General features: G+C 44.9%; 1 protein-coding gene and 1 long non-coding RNA gene across 5 annotated transcripts in view; one reads left to right on the plus strand and one right to left on the minus strand.

Annotated features, from left to right (window-relative positions):
• Positions 1-553: 553 nt before the first annotated feature.
• On the minus strand, positions 554-9,439 carry LOC133343197 (uncharacterized). The gene is made up of 6 exons (XR_009755221.1): positions 9,360-9,439; positions 8,209-8,439; positions 6,281-6,502; positions 5,187-5,220; positions 3,429-3,496; positions 554-781 (listed from the first exon to the last, which is right to left on the minus strand). It is a non-coding gene; the product is annotated as an uncharacterized LOC133343197 (long non-coding RNA).
• A 9,371-nt stretch (positions 9,440-18,810) lies between these two features.
• Positions 18,811-25,914, plus strand: part of LOC133343265 (exocyst complex component 6B-like) — a 97,756-nt gene continuing 90,652 nt past the window's right edge. For 2 of the 4 annotated variants that reach the window (XM_061552717.1, XM_061552718.1), the window contains exons 1-2: positions 18,818-19,262; positions 25,668-25,833. In XM_061552717.1, coding sequence (XP_061408701.1) covers positions 19,075-19,262; positions 25,668-25,833 — 354 coding nt within the window. In that variant the 5' untranslated portion in view covers positions 18,818-19,074. Of the gene's footprint in view, positions 19,263-25,667; positions 25,834-25,914 lie in introns of all 4 variants that reach the window. The other 2 variants (XR_009755230.1, XR_009755231.1) reach the window with 2 other exon arrangements.

Below are 25,914 nucleotides of genomic sequence, written 5' to 3' on the forward strand. Positions count from 1 at the left end.
TATATGATCATTTACCATCTGTTTCAGGCTTGTTTGAAATGCAATATTCTATATCTTGTACACCTATAAAGTGACCTTATGTTTTGTTTTTTTTGTCAGTTATATTTTTGCACAAGTGGTTACTTTCCCTTTGTTTCTTTTAAGACATATAAATCGTTAAATTTAAGACCATCGATGTAAATAGAGCACCAAAATAAAGAATACAATTTTCGGCCAGAGCGTGCATCTGTTTCGCTTCCGCATATCTTAGTGGCTAGCAAGCCATGTATTAAAGTGTATATGTTATTGGCTACTGATTTTCACGATGAGTTTGATGCCGAGTCGCAGTAAACAGGCACTGGCTAGGACACTTAATGTATGGTACAAAGATATAAATTGTGCTATTTACCAGAGGTGGGACAAAGTCATTGTTATGCAAGTCCAAGTCGAGTCTCAAGTCATCAAATTCATGACTCGAGTCTGACTCGAGTCCAAGTCACATGACTCGAGTCCACACCTCTGCTATTTACATATATGTATACGTGACTTTCCAAACACAGTAACTTACAAGACACCACTCTGTTGAAGAACAAGAGACTAAGGAAACATGAAATACTCTCTTGCAGGACAGGTTGCAGTTTGTAGTTTCTGTGTTTACGATGTCTCCGTGGTTTACAATGGAGCCTTTCTCCCTGTTCACCGAGGCCTGGAGGGCAGGCCCAGCCTTATAATGGAGCGCAGATGACACATTTCCAACATTGAGCTTCATTTTTACAGATGTTGTGTTTACGATGACATCGGTCTGAGAAATAAGAATCAATCAATTGTAAAAAAAAAATGTCATAAAATAGCGATCACATATTAGTTGCTAAAAATGTGTCGTGCCACCATGAAACACAATTCCACATTCGAAACTCTTATGGCTCTGTTAATGGGCACAAATAACCGTAACAGCTCTCAAGTAATACAGACAACGCGCTGTAATTTACAGTATATTAATATATTTAGCATTTTTATAAGCTTTTTGTTAAAGGTCTTTGCAAATGATGTGAAAACAAGTGGATCACTCATAAATAATTGGACATTGTGCATGTGTTCATGCTGAAAGTGAAACTCTCTCATGCTCCATTGAGCAATGGGTGGCATTCGTCCATTTTGGTGGAGCCGAGGCAGTGGTTAAACATGATACATTCCTATCATAAGCACCAATCTATCCAAACGTTCATTTGTGTGTGCAATATTGTGAGTTGTTTTGCTCTGCTTTTTTATTTGTTTCATTGTTTATACTCTTATAATTATTGTGACTCAGGTCACTCTTGAAACTGAGACTATATTATATATCCTGGTCTCTTGGGTTTGCACGTGGCTCAGTAAAATAAACTTTACTTGACAATCACTGGGGATATCACACAATACCGTGCTCATTTTTATTGAAGTCGGTGGATAATGGGCAATATAGATGTAAATAACTTAAAACAATATTTTAAATGGTTACATTTGGACTAAAAGTTAATACAGCAGGACCCCAACAATTCACGCTCCAATAATCTGCGAATTACAGATAATTACCCGTGGCTAGGGACTCCTCCCATACTCCACGAATAAAATTCGAGGATATTTAAATCTCTTCCGAGAGGTTATGCCTCATGTGATCCACGGCAGAATACGTCCAGGAATAAATACATTTTATAACATTAATACATTTTTGATTTTGAAAAAATTGTAATCTCTGCGCATTGCAAAGGAAACCGGTTTATCCATAATAGAGTTTTTTTGGGTTATCTTGCGTAAATATATAAATATGTCATTAAAACCCGCCACCACCCGACCAAGCCAACTAGTAAGGGTTGTCACGTAAACAGAACGTGCCAATTCATCACTAGTACAGCACGCCGGTGTGTTGGAGAGACAAGCCACAACATTTACAATCTGAGTACGACGTTTCGCCAGTAATTACAACTAGCTTCATCAGGCGACAGCCAGATTCTTTTTTTCCAGTTTCTTTTCAATACAAAATGTGGTAGTACACTATTTTACTCGACTTATTCGTGGTGCAAAACATGTGCAGATAGCTCGTAGATAACAAGATGCATTTTCCACCCGACTCCTTTTATCTGGAGTTTTTAAAGCAGAGCAGGTATCATTGAAGTGCAATGTAGACTAGTACAAGCACGTGGTGCTTTAAAGACACGTCTCTGTATCTTTGTACAGGTAACTGAGACGGAGATGCAGAGACAAGTACACAGAGACACACACTGCCACCACAGAGACACACACATATATATATAAAGACTGACATGCAAAGGTGTAGGTGTTACAATACTGTACGTATTCGTGGCTAGCGACATTCCTACCCCAAGCCCACTTCCAGTTGTTTACCTGTCTCACCATCTCCTTGTGACCATGTCTTCCACTGTGTCTTTGTGTGTCTCTGTGTCTCGAAAGGTCGTTTTCCAGTTTCCCTCTAACACAGCTAAAACGTGTGTGCACAGGTAATAACTCGTAACCTCGTAATCCGGACATTTATCGTGAATGTAACCGCTAGTCACATGCCTGCTCTTATCCTGTGATTCGCAATTGTTTCGCAGACTAAAGGCGTCGCGCGGTTAACCACGCCTTCCCGTAATTCGCGGCACACCGCTTCTATCGCAAATATTGTTGCAAGGATTAATTATCTTATTGGTTCTTTCGGTAAAGTCACGTAGAAGGGAAGTAATAAACTACATAAAAAACTAAAGTATAAATTGCATATACTTTAGTTTTTTATGTAGTTTATACTTTAGTTTCCTACGTGGTAGTTGAGTACCTGCAGCTACATATCATTAACATTCCTTTCCTTTGTTACTGCTAATCCCTGCACCCCCCCTTGGTGCTGTTGATCCTGCATAATGCATGGGCATAATATGACTTTGAAACCCCCCCGCCCACCTCCTACGCATTTTCCATGAATATGCTAAATTCCTTTTCATATGCACATTCTTTTGTTAAGGCGCTCTTCTTCCACCTCCAACGCAGCTTATATATAAGCTCCTAGCTTGGCATTGTCTCATTCTTCACCTGAAGACGGCTGCTTGCGTTGTAGCCGAAACGTCGTGAGAATTATTTTATTTTATTATGTTTTATTTTTATTATTTTATTACTTCCCTTCTACGTGACTTTACCGAAAGAACCAAGAAGATGAATCCCTGCAGTCACGAAAGCTTTAAATCGAAGGATGAATTAATTATAGGACGAACCCCTGGGGTGTGTGCCATGGATTGTGGGATCACAATATGGTCTCCGCATATCACTGTAAGATGATTGGAGTTTTCCTGTATTGTTTATTTTGAAGAAAACAGATACAGCGACACTACGCTCCAGTAATTAGCCCAATATTTTGAGAACAAACTATATCTGCATCTTGTTCAGTGAACATTGGTATATAAAAATAGTTAACAACATCAACTTACATTTTGATCTTCAATTTTTCCCAGTAAAAGTGATATTCTTTTATTATCATGAGAGCAAATGTAGCATTCTAAAAAAGAAAAAAAACACACATAACTCAGGTAAAATTAATCATTAGTGTTTACAAAATGTACGCCCAAAGTTGTAGATCATGCAAATTCACCAAATGAGCTTGCATAGTGAAGTAATAACCGCTTCAAACAACATGAAGTGTTTTAGGTAATGTTGCACACACACAGCCTGTAAATAGAACAGTACATATTCTTCGATGCCCATTTTCTCAAAGCTGAACAGTACTTTAAGAAGATTATTGACTCTTTCAAGCCTGTCAGAATATATCCTGAACCGTAAACATACAGTGAACATCAGCTTTGGGGCCGTCCATAAATGACGTCACGCACCTAGGGGGGGGGGGTCAGACAATATTGTGACGATGTGTGACGAGGGGGGGGGGGGGTTGAGAAATCTCACGTCACATCATCTACTTAATTAAATATACTTTTTAATAAAGGTAAAAAATCGTCCAAAATCGCGTGACGTCATTTATGGACGGCCCCTTTCCACCGCAGCTTCGGAGTGGTCATCCGTCACTCAGTGTGAAACCGTCGTGATGGTTAAAGTGGGTAGCAATGGAGAGCAGTGGGCCGGGGCGAGAGTGAATTGGGAGGGGAAAGAGAACACAGTGGATAGGGGAGAATGAGTTTCAAGTTTCCTTTATTAGGTATAGCCCTGTGAGCCATGCGGCTCTTAAGTCGGGTGCAACCGCAACAAAATATGAACACAGAACATCTTAAAGTGAGGGAACGTGACAAGCAGTGCGAGAAAGGATGAGGGAGATCCAAGAGGGATTGAGATGAGAAAATGTTGGGAGACACGAGAGTGAAGGTTAAAGGTGAGAGAAACAGGGGGATAGATCGGGGTGGGGAAGAGTGTGACGTCCGGTGGAGGGGGAGGGGAGTATGGCCTAATAGGTCGAAGAGGGAACAGAGGAATAGAGACACAGAGACTCGGCGAGAAGTGGAGAAAATTTGGTATGAACAGCACAGAGAAGGCAAGAGAAAGGTGGAGAGAGACAAGGCTCGATATGAGATAAAAAAAATCAAATAACTGCTGGTTGGGAAGGAAAACTGGACTGACGGTCATGTCCAAGCACATATGTGTTGCTCTTTATCTATATAAATAAAGACCGTAATCTGTATGTCTCAAAAACTTCTAGGGTACTTTCCGACAGGGTAGAAATATTACATTTGGTACATAGGTAGCGTTTAGGACACAAACCACAGGCAAATCTGAAAATCCTAGATTTTTCATTTTATGGTCCCCAAATCTAGATTTGAAGTGCCCTATAAACATGTCTGTGAGCAGTGTCATTCAGAAACAGTTCAAAATATAAGACAGCGGGTTTCTCGTTAGATAGAGCTGTCGACAGCAAATACAATTAAAGCGAGAACCAGTTCTATCTTTTATTGTTTTTGAGATCGGAATCTTTAAATGTATTGGTTTCTGATGGATGCGTCTTTAAATATCAAGTCCTCAGCCATTTTTGTGTTTTTTGCGGATTTTTTTGTAGTTGTTAGTGTCTGATCGTAGATAAAGTTTTCCCGGCGAATGCAGGTTTTATGAACTTGTAAATAAATAAATAAAGTGATTTAGTCCCTATTCAGCTTCAATAGGTTCTTCTTCTACAGTGTTTTAAATAATAGTAAAGAATGAAACCTGAATAGAATACTGTATACTGTCATAATTGTACCCAACATTACCTGATTGAAGATGTTGTATTTTCTCTTTGAATGCCTGTAACAAAATTAGTTAATATAATTAGTATGTATATGGCATTTTTAAGTGAATATTTTATTCAATGGATAAAATGTAATACAGTAAAGAGGACTATGTATGGCACTACTGTCTTCAAATGTACAGACAATTTTACAAACACCACATGTGCTTACATCACAATTTTGCTCCATTAAATTTGAATTCTACATTCAAAACAATATTGGGGTGAGAATTTTGGCTCCTGCCAATAACAAATAAATCAAGTTCAACATACATTGTTTATTCTGCAAACGTGATCTTGTGTTTGTCAAAAATGACACGTTTAACTTAAAACTTTCGTGACTGCAGGAATTCATATTATTGGTTCTTTCGGAAAAGTCACGTAGATAGAAAAAAAATCAGACACAATTTCAACTGAGACGACGGTTTTAAACTCAGCAATCATTGAAAAGATGTCATGACTTGATTTGTGTTTTCTTGTCAACCTCTACTGTCAGCAGTGTGGATGTATGTAGCGAGGTGCAATGCCCCCCCATCTCTACCCCCCCCCCCCCATCTCTGCCCCACCCCCTCTCTCCCCCTGTCTCTGCCCCCTTCCTCCCCCCATTGTCTGCTCCTACATTAGCGCTGGTTGACTGGCTGCCCCGCCCACGCTGTTTGCGCTGCACAAGCTCACCACCTCCGCCCAACTCCCCCTTTGTGTTGCTCCTGCTTCCGCAGCTAGTGTTGCTTGTGCACTCACTTTGGGACCATTATAAGCAGCTACATTTGGAGGCTTACAAATGTTTTTTTTTCTATGTACGTGACTTTACCGAAACAACCAAGAATATAAAAATGCCACTGTCACTATTCAGTAATACGATGATTGTATTTAACAATCTTTTTGTTATAACATAAAACACACCACAACATACAGTCCTTCCATCAACACAAATTGCAGAGAGCAATATTACAATGAAGCAGCAAAGCATTTCAGTACCGTATTTCATTTGCTATGGAAAATGGGGGTGCACAGTTGTCCATGTTGTAAATGACCTACATATTGCCTTTTAAAATCGCATTTCCAAGTTGTACTCACAGAACCGATGCTGTCATTGGATGGAAAGAGCACAACTCGAATGAGCTTGAGAGTAGAGTCGGGATAGTCCTTGCTGAACTGGATGGCAGCGTCAATCACGATATCCGCTACGTCCTTTGGTGGGTAACCTAAAATGCCAGTGCCCAGTGCTGGCAGAGAGATCGACTGATGCTGGGACGCATCAGCCAACTTTAGGCAATCCATCACGACTTTTTTAAAATTCTGTAAACGATATCCACCGCAATACTATTGAAGTAGTATTTCTATCATGTAAATATATCTTGATTTGAAGCTTTCGTGACTGCAGGAATCCACTATCTATTAAAAAAAATCAGTTTCCCAGATATCACCGCCACCCTCGCCAATGTTTGAATATAACTCACGCAGATGCGCTACCAAAATATATCATCGACTACCTGAACAATATACATCTATATTCGGCTCCTCAAAAGATAGTCTTGTGTTCCGCAGAAGATGGCACAGTCCAGAACCGCTGAATTCCTCCACCGATCAGGTCCTGGTCAGTCACAAATAACCAACCATCACGTGGAGGGTACCCAACCATCACGTGGAAGGCACCCAACCACAAAGGGTGCACCCCAGTTCGCACCTCCAACAAGGTAATCCAGATAGACGACACAGTTCAGACCTATTTATTTTCTTGAGGTGCGTGGAATGAGCGAGTCGTAGTGACTTGTGTTGGAAATTAGTTTTTACTTTGCATGTGCGATATACTGTATATAAAAAAACACCGTTTATCCTCCACATGTCACCACCGCCCTCGTTCTTTCCATGATAGCATCGTCCCAAAGCTCTGGGGGGACGACCGAGATTTGGGTTCATTGCCCAGCCAGCAATGGGACTGCTCTAACAAGAGGCTTCCACTGACACCACCATGGCAATAAGGTACTGTAATGCCTAAGAAGACTGAAGAGCGACTTCTAAGTCGCTGCATTACATATCGCCGTAATCGGGACCCGCTACCTACAAGTTCAAGATATTTAAGACCATCTGCAGAGACTGAGTGGAACCAATACTGCCACTGCAATATTCAGTCATGGATGCCTCCATTCCCACCTGTGCTGGGGCCTCTGCAACAGTTGCTCATGCAGGCCACACAGAAACTTGTTTTGGCGACCACGACTACAACACACATGCCACGTCATTAAGCGCATCAAAACCACGCGCTCTCATTCATGTCTTCACATGCCATAATACAGACAAAGTGCACAACACCAATGACCCAATGGTGTCATTGCAAGTCGCAGCAAAGATACGGATCACAGTATCCTGTGGGTCATGAAACGTATGTCTCTAAGTTAATGCCATTTTCGTGTTTTTTCATAATATAGATATCATTCAAGCATCGTTAACTCTTAAGGCAGACTATTATAGGTTTGTGTGAAGTTCCATAGGCAGCATGAATAGTTTTTGGTGGACTGAGATGTAAAAAACTATATACTGCTTTTCGATGCAGTGAAGAGTGGGCAGTGAATAGTGGGAAAAAGTTTCACAGCAACCATCCTTTGCCATGCCCACACTGAGGAGCGCACCTTGGAGATATGAATCTAAATAATTTGGGGTAAATGTGCCTCAACCTTGATGTTCCCACACCCCACTTGATGTAACAAAACACAGCCAAAGAAACCTTTTTTGCATGGCATAAATATGGTGGGTGCTTTCTATGGGAACATTTATGGTTATTCACGTGAATATTTGTTGCATTTTTTTAATGTTTACAAAAAAATTAGGCAGTTCACCCTCATTAACATATAACTAGATGAGGGTTTTGATGATTCAAATATCAACATTCTTGCCACAAATCATTGGAATATCCATTCTGAAGTACTGCACATAAATACACATTTAAGTATGCACTGAATTGCACGTATCGTGGTACGTGTATATTATTTGATAACATCTCTTACCGCGAGTGATTTTGGAGAATTCTTGCCAAGGGATATGTGATACACATTCTTACAGCAAAGGCGGCAATTGGTGGTTTCCGTGTCTACAATGTCGCCAGAAATTTCAGTGGACTCTTTTTTCTTGTTGACAGCAGCTTGGAGTGCAGGCCCTGCCTTACGAGAGAGCGCAGATGACACGGCTCCACAATTGAGGTTCATTTGTGCCGAGGTTGTGTTTACGATGACATCGGTCTGGGGGAAAAAAATGTACACTTCATATTGCTATGTTAATAAAGTATATCGGTTAAAACTACCGGGAGTCATGAACTGTGGCTAATCCGTCAATTATCGTGCAGGAATTCGCAGATTGGAGTGTTGATTTTTGAAGTTCAAAGTACGTAAATTCGTTACTTGTGAAGAGGAGTCGGAGCCTGGTTCAGCACTTCTTTATTGTTCAAACGACAGCCACACTCGTTCCTCAAACCAACCTCGAACACGCGTTTCACAGCCCCTTTTAAACCCTCTATCTCCGCCCCCCCTTCCTAATCGACATCTCTGTCTCGCACGTGCGTGTGATGTCAGTACGCTTTAACCTTTGACCCCGTCTAGTGTATTCCCGTGCGTGTGATTGGTGTGTGCTATGCTGAGTGCGGAGATTGTGTGTTTGTGTGGTGCGAAAGTGTGAGGATGGCTCGGACATCCCCAACACGTGTAAGGCCAAAGTGTGTTCCTGAATCATGGAAACAGTATAGCACTGTAGTTCAATCTTGATTTGAAGCTTTCGTGACTGCAGGAATCCATACTCTTTGGTTCTTTCGGTAAAGTCACGTAGGTAGAAAAATAATAGATCACGACGTTTCGATCGCAACACAAGCAATCGTCATCAGGTGGGACAACCACAGCAAGAAAAAACTGCTGAAGTAGGCGAGAGATCTGCCGTGGCACGAGGTTATATAGGCCTCGGCAGTAGGGGGGGGTGGAGAGAAGGGGGGAGGAGGCGGGGCGGAAAGTGGACCCCGCAGCAGTATCCGGGTCACTGGAGTAGAGATCGGAGAGGGATGCACAGAGAGAGAGAGACACACACAGAGAGTCGGAGATAACAGCTGACATAGGCCTCGGCAGTAGGGGGGGAGCACTGTAGTTGTTTTTAAAGAACATAAATAATAACTTACATCTTGATCTTCAAGGTTCCCCATCACAAGTGATACTCTTTTATTTTCTTTGGTATAAAAAACATGATCATTCCTGTCTGAATGGAAATAATAACATAGTTTACGTAGTTGTACAAGAACAAAAAAAATTTCGTCACACTATTGCCACATTATTCATATAATAAATTCACAGACTTAAACTGCAACAGGTAGTCAAGCATAGATCGTGGGTGACGATTACACTATTGGCAGACAGGCCATTTCAACGAATGAAACTCGGCAAAGCATTACAAGCAAGCAGAAATGTCCCATCCACCAACACGATGACCCCTTATCTGAGGACCCCACAGACAATATGATGACTTCTTTTGTATGCAAAATGCCAATGGAAAATAGGAGTAATAAAACAAGGATACTCGGGACAGCACTCAGCTGTTTCCTTGCACATTGAGAACTCGGCATGGACCGCACTACAATGTCAAATAGTTTCACGTAAAGCCGTTTTCCAGTTCGCCTTTAACGCCGCTAAAAATCTGTGCGTGTGAGTAAAAAGCGGCGCTAGGCGGACTGGAACAAAAAAAAACGTAATTGAGTTTTTTTGGGTTAGATCGCGTAAATATATAAATGTGGCGTTAAACCCGCCACCTCCCGACAGCCAATAAGTAAGGTTTGTTACGTAAACAAAACATGCCAATTGGTTACAAGTACAACACACCGGTGTTGGGAAGTAAACACACAACATTTACAATTCAAGTACCATAGAACAGTCTATGGCACTTATAGTACAAAATAAAAAGTTACGTTCATTGTTACCTGCAGCGGCCTCTACCCTGCTTTAGCATACGAGAGGAGTACACACTGGCAACGCAACATAATTCGGCAAATTTAAGGCAAATGCATCAGGGCTGTCATCGCTTGTCAATGCCACGAGGGCAAGGGCACATACCTGCTGGAAAGAGACTGCTGATGGAAAACCAATTGAGAATGAACTTGAACACTGAAAAGGAAACAATCACAGTACAGAACATTTGAAACGTGTTTAAAACTTTTAAATGTTTATTAAAAGTACCGATTTTGATATTACATTGAATCTTGACTTAAAGCTTTCATTGGGTGTTTCGGTAAAGTCACGTAGACAGAAAAAATAATCAAAATATCACGACGTTTCGATCGCAACACAAGCAATCGTCATCAGGTGTAAAAAATTGGATGGCTTCATGAACGAATCTATCAAAATTATAATCGCTTGGTGATATAAAATATTCTACTAATATAACTACGCTTCATTATAGTTTGAACACATTCACAAAGCCACATAAATGTAACGTGTGTTCAGCGAGTCTGTGGGCCGAGGCATGTTGATGTTTTTCTTTTAATTCATGCGATTGAAAGATAATGCACGCTGTTCGAGTGTCTGGCGCACTTACGGTGGATGTGATCTCCCCTAATGTGTCCTAATTACTGCAAAACACACAACCTACTGCAATGTTACCACAAACTACCGCAAAATACCACAGCCCACCTCAAATGTACCACAAACTACAGCACATTTACCACAAACTAGCGCACGTTTCCATAACCTACCACAAAGTCACCCCACATTTACCGCCAAGTATCCACAAAGCCAGCCCTCTCCCCAACGTACCCGTCCCCATTGTGATATTGTGGTCATGAGTAGGGCTGTTACTCTCAAGTCTACCGTGGACATTGCGTGAGTATCTCTTCATGTAAATCCCGACCGGAATCGGAGTTAATACAAGTTTTTGTCGCCGCAATTTTTTATTTGCGTAAATTGCTTGTCACTCAGACCCCCAAATTCTATATTAGCACCCGAATACGAACGGCACACTCCAGAACATGTATGCTCTTAAATACAATTAAACTTTGAGCACGGTACTTACTCGTGTACGATGAAGAGATCTCGTTCGGGACTCGAGCGAATGAGTGAATGAATCCTTTCTCAGGTAACACCCTTGGTCGCCCGAGACTCGGGGAATCCCCGGACCTGTTTACTGTGAGCTATTATTATTTATATATATAAAGAGAGCTATCCCTTGTACTGACCGTATAGCAGTGTAGTAGGGTGTTTGAGACCGGCTTTGGTCGAGGTAGGTCCGCTGGTTAGGTCACGCTTCTTCGGGAAGGGAGGGATCTGAGATACTCCTACACCTCCGATTAGCACGGGTGGCTTACATACGGTGCGAAAGAAGTTCAACATACCGTGCATACTGATAGGTGTGGAGACCTGAACGCTGAACCCAGCGCCCCACCAAAACCCGTCCACTGAACTTTAAACGTAACTTGTCATGAACGTTGTAAGTTAAAACGCTCCGAACATAAAAAAAAAAAAATCTGAACCTTTTAATTTTAAAGTTAAAAAAGTAATATTTGACGGAACATGTAATAAGTTATGCTTTTCATGACCTCTGCAGCATGCTTGTCTGCTTTTTTTTAATCGCGCGTAAAGCGCTGCAATGCCCTGGCGTGAAGGGTGATCTAAAATACACTAGTTGTCATTTATCATCATCATTAAGTATGTATGTACTGTATGTTGAACTTATTTCGCACTGTACGTAGCCAACCGGGGGAATACAAATAAAGTACTATAAAGTGCCTTGTCATGACCTGAAAATTCGAAACGGCGAAGCCAACTTCTGCTTTTCACTCAACTGGAAACAACCCCCGACATCCGCACGCAAGCACACCGCGATGGCTGCTCTTTTGTTTTTACGACCCGCGGCTGCGGCGCTGTTGTGCTTTGTGCAGGGGTGGAAAAACCCACATTTTTTCAGATACGAATTTGTGGTTAAAGGTTCAAACCTTAATAAACCTTAATACACTTAATAAACCTCATGGTTTCATTCGCAATACTCCCAGATCAGTACTACTCCTCCAACGAGTCCATGTCGTCGTCGCCCTCAGACATAGAACTGCCCCATAGTTGCTCTTGAGGTAGACCAGGGGTCCTCAAACGTTTTAAACAGGGGGCCAGTTCACTGTCCCTCAGACCGTTGGAGGGCCGGACTACAGTAAAAAAAAACTATGAACAAATTGCTATGCACACTACATATATCTTATTTTGAAGTGAAGAAACAAAACGGGAACAAATACCATATTTAAAATGAAGAACAAGTAAAGTTAAATCAACAAACTTGCCAGTATTTCAATGGGAATTATGGGCCTGCTTTTGGCTAATGAGATGGTCAATGTCCGGTTCCATATTTGTCACTGCAAGTCGTAACAAGTGATGCAAGTGTGCATCCGTTAGTCTAGATCTGGTTGGAGATTTCCAATGTTTCATTCTGGAAAAAGTCTGTTCACAGACATAAGTGCTGCCAAAGATGGTTGCCATTTTGAGTGCATGGTTCCTGAGATGAGGATATGTCTCAGAGGGGAGAGATGCATAGAAATTATGAAGGCTGCTTGACTTGATGTATTTTTCAGTTTTAATATTTTATCTTTTCACACTTCTCCGACCAAACAATCATATTTATCTTTATGTTGAGTTTCATAGTGTCGACGTAAATTGTATTCTTTGAACACAGACACTATATTCTGGCATATCAGACACACAGCTCTTTCCTTGTATTGCATGAAAAAGTAATCATAAGTCCACTGTTCTTTGAATATCCTACACTCCGAGTCAATTTTTCTCTTTCAATATATATACAGCGCTACAAAAACAATATACCAGCAATAACTTTGCCCACACAGAGACATACAGACTGCACTGCCCATCAATGCAGTCTGATTGGGGGAACTCCGCTTTTACCCCAGGCTCACACTGGTGCGGGTGCCATTAAAAAGTTAATTACACCTGCAGTTTTGTTCACAGATCGCAGTGCGATCTGCGAACTCGCATAGGAATCTGATCGCATGGGGAGAAGACCCATGCGATCCGATTCCACTGCAGGAAAAAAGAAGGCACATGTGCCTTTTTTCTTCCGAATCTAATGCAAGTTCAGCCATACAAGCATATGGCTGAACTCGCACTGCTCAGATATCGCAACAGTATGAACCGGGGCTTACACAACATACAACATATAACCTCATACAACTGAATAGCAATCAGAATATAAATGCACTTACTGTCATTTAAATTGGGTTTCCTACTCCTCGGCTGTCTGTCACTGACCAGCACGGGAAAACAGCAGGCAGCGCCTCCAGAGATCAGAGATCACTCTGTTATTACCCCTCTATCATTTACTCAGCGGTGCGTGTGCTGGGGATCTACATCCCCAGCACACAGGAATATTACTGGGAGTGGAGCCGAGGGGCAAGTGAGGGAGCTGAGGGAGGGAGAGCCAGTCAAACACAGCCAGGGGAGGGCTGGCAGCCTTAGGCCTGGGGGGCAAGTCCAGTCAATTAGCCCATTGAACCATTCACCAGCGCAGCCCAATGAGTGCCCACCGCCGCAGCTCAATCAGTGCCCACCGCCGCAGCTCAATCAGTGCCCACCAGTGCAGCCAAATCAGTGCTCGCCACCGCAGCCCAATCAGTGCCCACCAGCGCAGCCCAATTAGTGCTCACCACCGCAGCCCAATCAGTGCTCACCAGCGCAGCCCAATGAGTGCTCACCAGCGCAGCCCAATGAGTGCTCACCAGCGCAGCCCAATTAGTGCTCACCAGCGCAGTCCAATTAGTGCTCACCAGCGCAGCCCAATGAGTGCCCACCGTCGCAGCTCAATCAGTGCTCACCAGCGCAGCCAAATCAGTGCTCACCAGCGCAGCCCAATCAGTACCCACCACCGCAGCCCAATGAGTGCTCACCAGCGCAGCCCAATCAGTGCTCGCCACCGCAGCCTAATGAGTGCTCACCAGCGCAGCCCAATTAGTGCTCACCAGCGCAGCCCAATCAGTGCCCACCACCGCAGCCCAATTAGTGCTCACCAGCGCAGCCCAATTAGTGCTCACCAGCGCAGCCCAATCAGTGCTCACAAGCGCAGCCCAATTAGTGACCATGGGCCGGATAAATGTCCTCGGCGGGCCGCATGTGGCCCGCGGGCCGTAGTTTGAGGACCCCTTAGGTAGACCAACTTCTCCGCCGAACTGGGCGCCAAGCTGTTCCTGAGCTCGCTGTGTATGAAGCCCACAGTTGAGAAGTTGCGCTCCGAGGCTGCAGAGGATGTCGCCATCGTGAACAGCTTGACGTTAATCTTCTGAACATCGGGCCAGGCCACGCCGTCAGACTGCCAATACTGGAAAGGTGTCTTACGTCCCTTGAGCAGCATGATGAAGCTAAACTCGCCGGCATCCTCCTGCTGCGCCGAAATGACGTACTCGATGAGCTGCATAAAGAGCGCCTCTCGCCTCTCGTCATCAACCGCTGTCTCATCGTCAATCGGTGTCTCCAGTAAGATGTTTTCCAGCTCTTTTCGTTTAGCCAGGCTCAAACCCTCTCCAATGAAGCGAGGATCTAACAGATATGCCAGTCCATGGGCCTTTTCGTACATGAACTGAAAGCGACTTGCTGCCAACTTGATCAGGTAGTTGATCGCTTCAGCGCTCGCATGACCGTCTTCGTGCAGTTTGTTAAACTCAGCAGGGAGGGCATGGAAATCCGGCAGGACTTCAGAGACTGGTACGGAATCGGATTGATATTTGACAATCAATGCATCAATGGGCGTAAGAATGGCAAGGGACGTCTGCAACATGAAGTCATCGCTCGTAATGATGGTCTTTATTCACATGCGCTCGGATTTCTGAGCTGCTGTCCCCTTGATGAAGTCGCGAGCTGTGACAATGGAATGCAGAATCCTCTCCGATGACAACAGCGTTTCGCAACAGCCTTTGATCGTTCCCCAACGTGTAGGAGCCGGCCGGACCAATGCTCGAATGCCAGCAATCTTCTGTTCAGCCTGCAGCTGTACCTTGAGAACATGATTGTTATGAAACAATTTGATCGTGACCTTGCACCCCACGATGAACTCAAGCAGGTACTCGAACGGATAGTCGATCGGGTATGTGTGTTCTGATTGGCCGGCTTTCCTCGTCTTCGTTGCAGAGAATATGTCCTTGACAAGCAAATGCAGACCATGCGACGTACAGCCTTGGAAATAGGAGGATGGGTAAGCCTTCGAGAGCTGTTCCCACACATTCTTGTTGGTGGATGTGTTGTCGGTGACCGCGCCAGTGAATGTAGTTTTCCGATGGGACGCCATCACACATTGAAGATCCGAGGCGATCCAGTCAGCGTTGTGGCCCTGCTCTCCAGCGGACACCGATTCGAGAAACAACGTTCTGGACGGCGATGTGACCATGTAGTTCACAATCGGATCATTCTTGATGTTTGACCATGCATCAGATGTCAGGCAAACGGTCTTATTGTCCAGAACGGTGTCAACCTTCTTCTTCATGTCGATGTACGCCCTGTTCGGCAGCACTGCATCTGGGCAAAGGGTTCTCTACCTCGACCTGCTGGAACGACGTGCCCGAGACAAAGTAATGCATTGCTATGGCCTGCTAGAACTTCTTCTTCATTCGCTTATTGAGCTTGGGTATTAGGTGATCTTTGATCGATCCTTGTTTCATCGACGAAGCATTCGATGTAGATGGAGTTGAGCTGCCGCTTTGCTTCGATGGCTTCGCCTGCTTCTTGTTCGACGCATACCACTCGGGACGATCATCTATCTCGGTGCCATTCATTGCCCTCTAAAAAGCAGCACATGCATTCGTGTGATGACACTAGTAACTCAGGTAATGCAAATATTTCTGATTTCCATGCTCTGGCCTTCCACAGCCCATTACTTCAGTCAGACTTCCTGCAAAAACCAAAATGGCGTCTTTTTATAATAAACCTCAAAACCTCACCCTAACTGGCCCTTCGGGATATTGAGAATTTTCATTTAAACCTCATAAAATCTAATTGTTTAAAACCTCGCCTTGCCACCCATGGCTTTATGGACCCCCAACAGTCATGGTTATTGACAGGACAGGTGAGGCAACTGACTGGTGTTAAAAATCACCGGTCACAAACATGGAGCCCTGGTGGAGTTGACTATTGCTACAGACAACCTTGTGGACGCTGGTTAGTAAAACTGCATCGAAATGGAGTCAGAACAGCGGGAAAAATGTTGGGGGCCATCCATTTAGTACGTACGCAAAAATCTGTCAACTTGACCCCTCCCCACCTCCCTGTACGCACGCATACCTTTTACACCCCATCAGCGTACGTACGCCTGACGCACTCCCCTCCTCCCGAATCCTAGAACGGCCGCTATTTAATCCGCGCAGAAATGATCAAGGATTAATCATATGAACGTGTTTAAGCAAACAGATAGTCCACCGCCGGCTGCATTCGATAATTAAGCTGCGTACCTTGGCCACTTATTTTGCTGAGCCACGTGATAGCTGCAGTCAGGGGCACGGTGGCACACGAGTGACACCTCTCCCACAGTCCCACTTCTCCCGGCAGGACTTGTTGTCTGACAGCTGAAGACACTGAACTGTGGCTCATTTGAAGGCCAATGTAGAAAAATTATTAGCGAGGCTTCACCCCCCTTCCCCCGTTTCCCATGCTTACGCACATTGTCAGTAGATCCCCCATACAAAAGCGTGCGCATTCGGGTTAACCCCCCCCCCCTCCATGCGTACGTACTCAATGGATGCCCCCTTGGGACATATTTAGACTCGGTGAAGTGAAAAAACTTCAAACATTTAACTAAATATATTTTAGGATTAAAAGTAGATATATTTGAAAGAGTTTCCCAGCTAAATTTAGAACGCATGAGAGTTACCGTATGTATTCTTTGGGTATTTAAAGTCACGTAGATAGGTTCAACGATAAGTTTCTGTGAACCTATCTACGTGACTTTACCGAAAAACCCAAAGAATATTAATTCCTGCAGTCACGAAAGCTTTAAGTCAAGAGTTATCGGAGGTGTTTAAGCATCGTCCATGGTAAGTGGGAAACTCTCATTGGAGAGTTTGGCACGCCTGAGGAATATTTAAGGTGCCAACTGACAATAACTATAATTTTTTATTTTATTTTACCAGATAAGGCCCACTAAGCTATATAGCTATTTTCAGAAGCGACCTAGATACAAATTATTGCTCAACAAAGTGGCTTATGACGTGGAAATTTATATCAGCCAAATAATCGAAACGCATGTTTCTAAATGTGAACGAAAAAAAACGGAGGACCCGGGAAAATTCCGCGTGGCCACGGAGATAAAGACACGAAAACTTCAAATATACAGCAGGCATCAAGGTCCGGTTCTACCCACGACCTCCTGCATACAAGACAAGGGAGATAACATATCTCCCCAAGTTGACATGCCAAGTTGAAATACCACATTTATTTCAATGGATTCCATATTATGCATACGTTAACACATATATCACAACCAAGATTAACAATTGTAAAATGAAGTCACCTTTAATAGGAATCGCATTTTCTAGACCCAGTCAGATTGTTTACTACACTTTGCATGCTTTTGCAGTGACATAGAATGGGTCACTACGGTGCGTGGCGCTGGTTACTGACAGAGATGGGAATTGTGGGTGTAACAGCCGTCCTGCCAGTAGAGCATGCAATGCCACGGAATGGGTCACTAGGGTGCGTAGCGCTGGCCGTGGGCAGAAATGGGAATATGAGGATGTAGCAGCCCGGCCGGCTAACTGGGCACGTGATAGGCCGGGGTAAGGGATGTGGGGCAAAGGTGACTGAGGGGACACGTGGGGTAGTGCCCAGAACCTTCTGGTAGGTTTCAAAAGGGGGCGTGGCCGAGGGCGGAGCCAGGCCACGCCGGGGGGGCATAAAAGAGAAGTCCTGAGGCTGGATCGGGGCAGTCTGTCGTTGGAATGGAACCCGTCGTGCTGCGTCTTCGTCTCCGGCGTCGTGGGTCAGGCAGCATGCCGGCTGTCCTGACCCGTTCATAGTTATCCCTTGTGTGAACAAGTGTCTAAAGTGTAGAATAAACGTGCGTTGCCTCCTACTATTAGTGTTTCAGAAGTGACTCGCGACTATTTTTTTTATTCAACCCTTTAACCCATGCACACTGCACAAAGGGAAATACAAAAATAAAGTGCACTAAAATACGGGAAGGATCCAATGAAAGAATAAAATGTCCAGGTTTTGACAATATAATTTACCACTCCCCGCCCTCCAAAAAATACTTTTCTAGAAAAATAAATTAATCTACTGATATGGAAGTGGAGACTCGTGCACATAATTTCACGCGGATATCACGAACGATGCCACTGCGTGTTTTTCACGCTCTCGCATCCGACAGTCGCGAGTGAGTGGCTGTGTCGACCAACCCTGAAGACGGCGGTGTTGACGAGTGTGCTGTCACTGTCGCTGTCATTCACACGTGAAGAGCAAGTCTGTAGCGCCCCCCACGTCCATCTCCCCAGCACTGCCCAGCACTGCCTTCTTGCTCACTGAACGCAGCACACGGCGCATTATGTTAATGACATGCGAACGCGCGCGCGTGTCGATGCTGCTGCTGCTGCTGCGAGGTCGCAATGCGCGTCCGCGTGCGCGCGCGTCCCGACCGACCGGCGACTCCGTGACGAGCGAATGAGCCACAGCGCTGTAGCGCCTAATGCCGCTGAAATGAATGCGGAATAGCAAGCACACGGGCGCTCGGCTCATTCATTCATCCTGGCTGTCCTTGCCGCTTGCATCAGACGGGCTGTGCTTTCATCTCCGAGGAATTGGCTCCTGCTACTGCTGCTGCTCCTGCTGCTCCTGCTGCTTCTGCTGCCGATACGTTGATTTTTCGCTCAGAACATGGCAGAGGTAGCCGCTGCTGCTAATTCTGCCGCTCGGGCTGATGCCGGCGCCGGGGACAAACGGGTCGGAGCGGACGATGGGGATCCGACTGCGGGGAGCGCGGAGCCCCGCCAGGCTGCGGGAGGAATCGACGCGGCCCTGGACGAAGTCTGCGCCGAGGGGGTCCCCCTGGAGAGCACGATCCGGTACCCGGGGGGTCGCGGCTGCGGCGGGGCTAGCGGTGGGGATGGGGTGGGCAGGGATGGGATGCAGGCGAGTGTGCAGGGGAAGGGAGAGGCAAGGGCACGGCTAGACGAGGGCAAGGGGAAGAGGGCACGCACAGGGAGACGGTGCTGGGCACGAATGGGCATGGCAGGGCAAGGTTCGGCCCCGATGGGGCAGGGCAGTGCTGGGAAGGACACTCGGGCAGAAACACAGGGCCAAGGCGATTGAGCAAGTATCATACAGTATTGGCTACCTGCAAGAGATGGACTAGTGTACTGTAATCACAGTTAAAGACAAACGTCCTGTGCCAGTGGTGGGAATTTTACATTCCTATGACGGAGCCGAGTCTGAATAATGCACATGAATGCAATAACTTAAACAATTTGAGACTAATTTTAATGACCCCAGGGGGGTGATGATGGGCCGAACTGACGTTTCCCCAGGGCTAATAATGAAGTGCTGTGCCACAGCATGTCGATAAGACTTTAATATCGTAAAAAACCATCAATACAAAGCCCCAGCCAGCTGGTGTGACCATCATCATCCTGTCGGTCATGCTGAGTGATGCAGTGGTGCAGCTCGCTGGTTGGTTTGTCACGGGCAGAGGATGTGGCTCGTGATGTGTGGAAGATGATGAGCGTGTCTGTAGATTAGCACGGCTTAGGTTAAGCTGCTTGCCGTTCCCATATTGGTCGTGCTGTAGATATTTCGTGTTGGATTGGTGACATGTGACAGTGATGATGAGGGCAATAGATAACCTTTCATTGATATTATGGTGTTTAATACAACACTCTTTAAGCATAGGCTACCAGTGCAGTATATGTAGTATGGATTAAACATTGCAGTATCATCATACACTAAATCTGTACATTTATACACTTTTACTTTCTGTGGTATGCTGTATTCTAAGCAGACAAGATTGTACTGGAGTAACAGTCAACTAAACTGGGTGACTGTGGCATGCTATGGTGTGAGACAGGCACATGCTGTGGGCCCTATATAGTTGAGAATGGGTCCCCCGCGGCTAATCGTCCCCCCCCCCCCAACTTAATAAATATTCCCACATGCCTGGCATCACTGTGCCGTCTCGGGCAGTGAGGAATTGAAGATTACAAAATACAGTCCACTAATTGTGACGAGATGGAAAGGTTAGCCGTAGGACAATTAAAATGCTTGATTGTTTTAGTGACTCAATAAGTGTTAGTGTATCATATGGCATTAAGTAAACCTGATATATATATAGCTCTGTGAATATACAATGACACCTCATATATTGGTTTTAAGCCTGCAGGTGTTCTCTGCAAATACAGTCGTGGAAATGATTCTCCTTTTGGCAAAGTAGTTCAAGGTTGTAGCATTGAAAAACTCGTCCGCATGAACTTAAAGGCTGTCAGCTGTCAAAGCCAACACTGACACTAATCATACTACTACTGCACGTATTGATATGATTGCAGTACATAAACACATTTGAGAGTGGCCTTTAGAGTAAAATATACGTCACATATTTACTATATGGAGTTGTCAAGTTCCTACTGTCACCCACCACATAGCAGATAATGGCAGACCAGATGAGTTATTTTTATAGAGAATGTTAGGATTGAAACACATTTTGAGAACTTAACTCACATTTTCTTCTTGTTTGTCAGCGTTACGTAAATAAGCAAACAGCAAGGTGAGCATCTTGCCATCATCAACCCACACAGACCAGCTTGGTAAAGTAAAGTCGAAGATGCCCCACAACCTATTCGGAGTGGGATGCTTTCATCCCGCAGTGAATTGACGAAAGGACTGTAGATGTACTTACTATACCTGACTTGTTGATTTCACCAATCCCAGTAATTTTGTTTATTGCATTTTGTATTCGATGCTTGAAAAATTATTTACATGCAAGTCACAATAAAAAATGGAATTCAAAACGAGTTTTATTCGCAACTATGGGAACTTTAACTGCCGTGATTAAATGGGCTCCGGCGGGACTGGTTGATCAAAAGGGTCTATCCGCACGCACACTTTCTCACCACCCTCGTTCAACTCGATGGCACCGTTATTTAATCTCCGAGGAACTGTACGGCAAGAACGGACGGCGCGTTTTATTCGAACACTTGAACGCGTTTCACGAAAGAGCGACGCGGCGGCGGTGGTCAGAGTCCGACGCCCGTGCCCAGGGCACGTGCCGAGTTTGTAGAGGGACAGGGCTGCGGCAGTAATGCTGAACTGACATGGACTTTGGGCCACGTCTCTCAAGTTAGACATTTAGACTGCACAAGCAAAACAACGGACAGAACGCGTGATCTTGTGTTGGAGTTTTACTCCCCGGCTAACCCTTGCCGACAGAGTTGTCACGTCGGAGGTACAAAACCCTGGGACATATTCATGGGAGGCAGGATATCTTAGGATACCCGAGGAGGGGGAAACTACACGGAATGCATCGCCTTGACATGTTATATACCTGTCTTGTGCTTGCAGATGGTGTCTTTATCAGGACAAATGAAGCTTGAGATTATTCACGAGTACTCAGAATCAGAATGTGTTTATCCTGGAGAATTCCGATGAGTTCTGCTCGAGATCTAAGGCCAATAATGATGATTGTCATCACTGTATTTTGCATGTGGGGAAAATGACATGCGAATGGATACCACTGAACGCCACACAGTAACTTGTTGACAACCTACTTGCTGTACTTCTCTCAGTATTGCCTTATTTTCAGACAGATGGGTGTCTCAGATTGCATCCTGGTTCTATTTCTGCATGAGCCACTAACTTTACATTGAGCTCCTGGGTTACAGCCATGCTTTACTACCTTACCCAACAGTTCAAAGGGCTGTCAATTGTGCCTTTTATGGGAAGCAAAGTGAGTCGACAAGGCTGTACTGTATTTGCACAATGTGTTAACTTTTACCAGTGGTGTGGATGCATTATAATACTTGAATGACTTAAAGCGTGTAACATAATGACAATTCCAATAAATGAATGTAATGATATATATATCTAATGATAGCTAACGATTAATGTGCTCTAATTATTGCAATACTCTGCTATACCATATCGGAACTTTAGCCAATGTGATGAGCACAACCACCCTGTTGTAAAACGTCATAAAACTAGCAGCGTGTGCGGGCGGGCGACATGACATCATATGTCACGCGACGTCTTAGAGTCCTCGTGTCACATGACATCATGCAGCCATAACGCCTGTCAACGTCATCAGCCACTGCTGGCTGAAGGCCTCCCCAAGCCACCGACATCCTTCCCTGTGAAGCGATGCAGCAATTCATGCAGCATATGCACGTGAGCTGACCGAACAATCCGTCTCCTGAGTGGACAGTCTCTCAGGCGCGTCCCTCCCTGTGCTGCCACTCCCTTGTTAGTCTCCACCGTCAACAATCATCCCTGCTATAGACACGTCATGGCCAGGCCAACTTATGATGTCCCTAAAATCCGTTCTGTTTTGTTTGTGCAATGCCAAGCGCGCACCTCTCCACGCCAAACGTTTGCTCCGTTCTCTTTGTCAGTGTTCATACTTTTTTTTTATTCATCCCACTACTGTTTATCTACCTTTTCTTTCCACGTCCTCCTTATCTGTTGTCATCTTTATCTTTAATGCCTCCGTGAACCCGAACTCTCGTAGACCCTAGCCTGGCCAGGCCGCTCCAAGAGTCTTTTTGGGCCACATCTGGCCCGCATGTTGTCAGTTGAACCCTGCCCTTTGGGAAATTCCATGTATTATTTAAACATGACTTGCATAAATTGAGAGACCCATGGGAGCCTCCTTTAGTCAAACAGAGAAGAGGGGTTTAGAATATTAATGTGGCACCAACATAGATCCTGATGTATTCACATTTAAGCATTGGCCCCTTCATCATTACGGGTGTAATCTGTTCGCAAATACACCGTGAATTGTTCGACACATCTGTTATGTAAAGTCTGTTAGACGTGAAGTAGCTCTGCGTTGATTCATCGAGATTCTATAGCTCGTGATACAATTAATAGAATCGTGCGTGAGAACTGATGTTTTGGATTTCATTCCAGTATGTTGTACGTAATGGGTTCCCGTTGCTCCTCCAGCCACGAGTGGCCGTTAGATTTAGCAAAAAATGTCATTGATTATATAATTGATTCAATAATTATTTAATACACTGACAACATTGAATTGGTAAAAATTTCATTGAACCTCTTAATATCTCCTGCATTGTATATCATTCATGTCACCAGGTGGCAGTGTGATGGCAAAGATGGTTTCAGGGTCCTTCCAGGTGTCCATTGACAGCAATTGTCCCAAGAGTAAATAACATTCAGAAGGGGTCTTGTCCTCATCTGTGCGAATGCGTACAACGCGTGATGTCCTCCTGCTATTATTTTTAGTGCTGTACAGTGACTGAAAGTGGGTTAGCTACACTGGGCTGAGTGGTTTCCGCTGCATAGCACGTGGCAACCCTGAAGAGCCAAGCCCGTGACAGACACATGCTCATGCATATATAAAGACACGCAGAAATTGAGAAGGCACGCACACCCACGCATAGGCAGACAGGGGGTCCATGGATACAGATATAGACAGAAACAAAGAGAAGCTCGCACACGCGTAAATAGAGAAGCAAAGAAAAGCATCAGACATACAACAAAAGCAAAGTCTCGGACAAAAGAGAGATACACAGAAGCGGTGAAAAGTACACGTAGACTACAGTTGCACTGGCACAGTGACAGGAGGTAGGCAGAGAGGGTAAAGTGCGAATACGTGCAGTCAGGCAGAGGCACACAGAGGATGAGAAGACAGAGGGGCAGACGAGCGTGCGGAAGCACTGACAAAGAAAGCGGTACGGAGGCGGCACTGGGAGTCTTTGCGATGGATCCACTGCCCGGAGAGCCCTGGTGGGTGTGCTCGCCCTCTGCCCTCAAGTAACACTCTTGTCCTGCCACTTTCTAACTTCTCCCTTCCCTATCACCGAAGCTTTTCTGCTCTCCCAGCCTCCATGTAGACTGTGATCTTGACTGGGTCGTGCCCGCGACCACTTCAGCACCAGGGACAGCGGCAGTTTCATTCACGCTCCACTGTGTACACTGCAACGGCTGCTAGTTCATGCCGGGTTGTGGGAGCGATGCACACGAGTAACCCAGCGACAAGGAGTTCAGCTTGTTGGATCATATAGAGATCCACATGTGGCCAGACAATGGGCAGTACAACAAGTAGGTAATTTCCCTACATTGTTGGGATAGTTGGACTCTTGTGAGTTGTGAATATTCCAGTCCCCCCCCACCCGCATGCCAAAATACCGCGCAAAAAAAGAATCGGCCACACATTCCTCGCAGAATTGTCTTGCAACGGAATTCGCGAGACTGAATGTTCCAACTACATGATCGTGATTGTTGATTATGTTAATTCATTAGAAGTCAAAATGTATAAAATGTGTCTTGGAATGTGTTCGTATACATGATACATATATTTAAAAGATGTGGCATTTAAAAGTTTGGTTATGATGTTGCGTGGATGTTTGATAGCACCGTCTTTGCATGGCCCAATGTATTTTGGACGGAGCTTTCCTCCACTGATAGTTTGTTTTATTCTGCTCGTTTGTCCAGGAAAGCCTCGCTGAGGCTCAATACTCTTTATCAGGAGGGTCCTGCCAGGTTTTCACAATGGGGGGGAGGCGATGTTGCTATGTTACCATTGTTATGTTACCATTTTACCATCCTGCCGAGTAGTAGCAATATTTCCCTTTGCTTATCCAGAAAAGTTCGTTTTGAAAAAGAAATAATTCGGTAGTGATGTTTTGCCAATTCCATGATTGTTTGGCATGCTCTAGACCATTGGTGGATATCACACATTCCCGTGGTGAGTACCAGTTTATTTTCAGGACAACTGTTGTTCGCTTTCCACAGAGTGGTGATATGATGTTTATTATACTCTTTCCTGAAGGAAGAACCACTGGGTTCATCCTGGCCATAATTTGAACTATTTCTCATAATTGGAAACTCCTCGTGCTAAGTCGTGCCATGGAGTACGCGTGGAAGAGTAGGCCAAATATTATCTCTCTCGAGTTCTCTATTGCCCCCTCTATTGGGGGCCCTTCTGCCAGTCTTGGAGTGTGCAAGTAATTGCAGGTCCGCATCTTTTCCTTGACCTAGCAAGTCTTACCATGTGCAGCAGCCTTAATAAGCAATATTATAAGAACAATTTGTGCGCACCGGCACACAAACATTAGTAATCACGCGAGTAATGCATAACCCCTAGTACGCATTAATAAGTACAAACTAGAGCAGGCACCTGCAAGCCCAATTGAACATTAGTAAGGAGAAGGCATATAAAACGTTTTGCAAACACAAACCCCTTATACCGATGGCGTTTGTGTGAGTTCCGCCTAGCAAGGGTGTGGTGTCCCCTGTGTCGGCAGGGCCGTGTACGATGGCCAGGACCGCGGGGAGCTCATGTCTCGCCTGGATGTGCGCATCCGGGGCCACGACCGCGACATCGAGAAACTCTGCAACTTCCACTACCAGGGCTTTGTGGATTGCATCACTGAGCTGTTGAGCGTGCGAGCGCACGCGCTCAAGCTGAAGGCAAGCGCGCGCACACCAACACACTCGTGCATCGACGCTTCGCCATTACACCTTCAAGGCTGCCGTTTTTTACTGGCCGCT

The sequence above is a fragment of the Lethenteron reissneri genome, chromosome 17, assembly GCF_015708825.2.
Source record: "Lethenteron reissneri isolate LAM-NWPU_2019-01 chromosome 17, ASM1570882v1, whole genome shotgun sequence".
Taxonomy (NCBI): Eukaryota; Metazoa; Chordata; class Hyperoartia; order Petromyzontiformes; family Petromyzontidae; genus Lethenteron; species Lethenteron reissneri.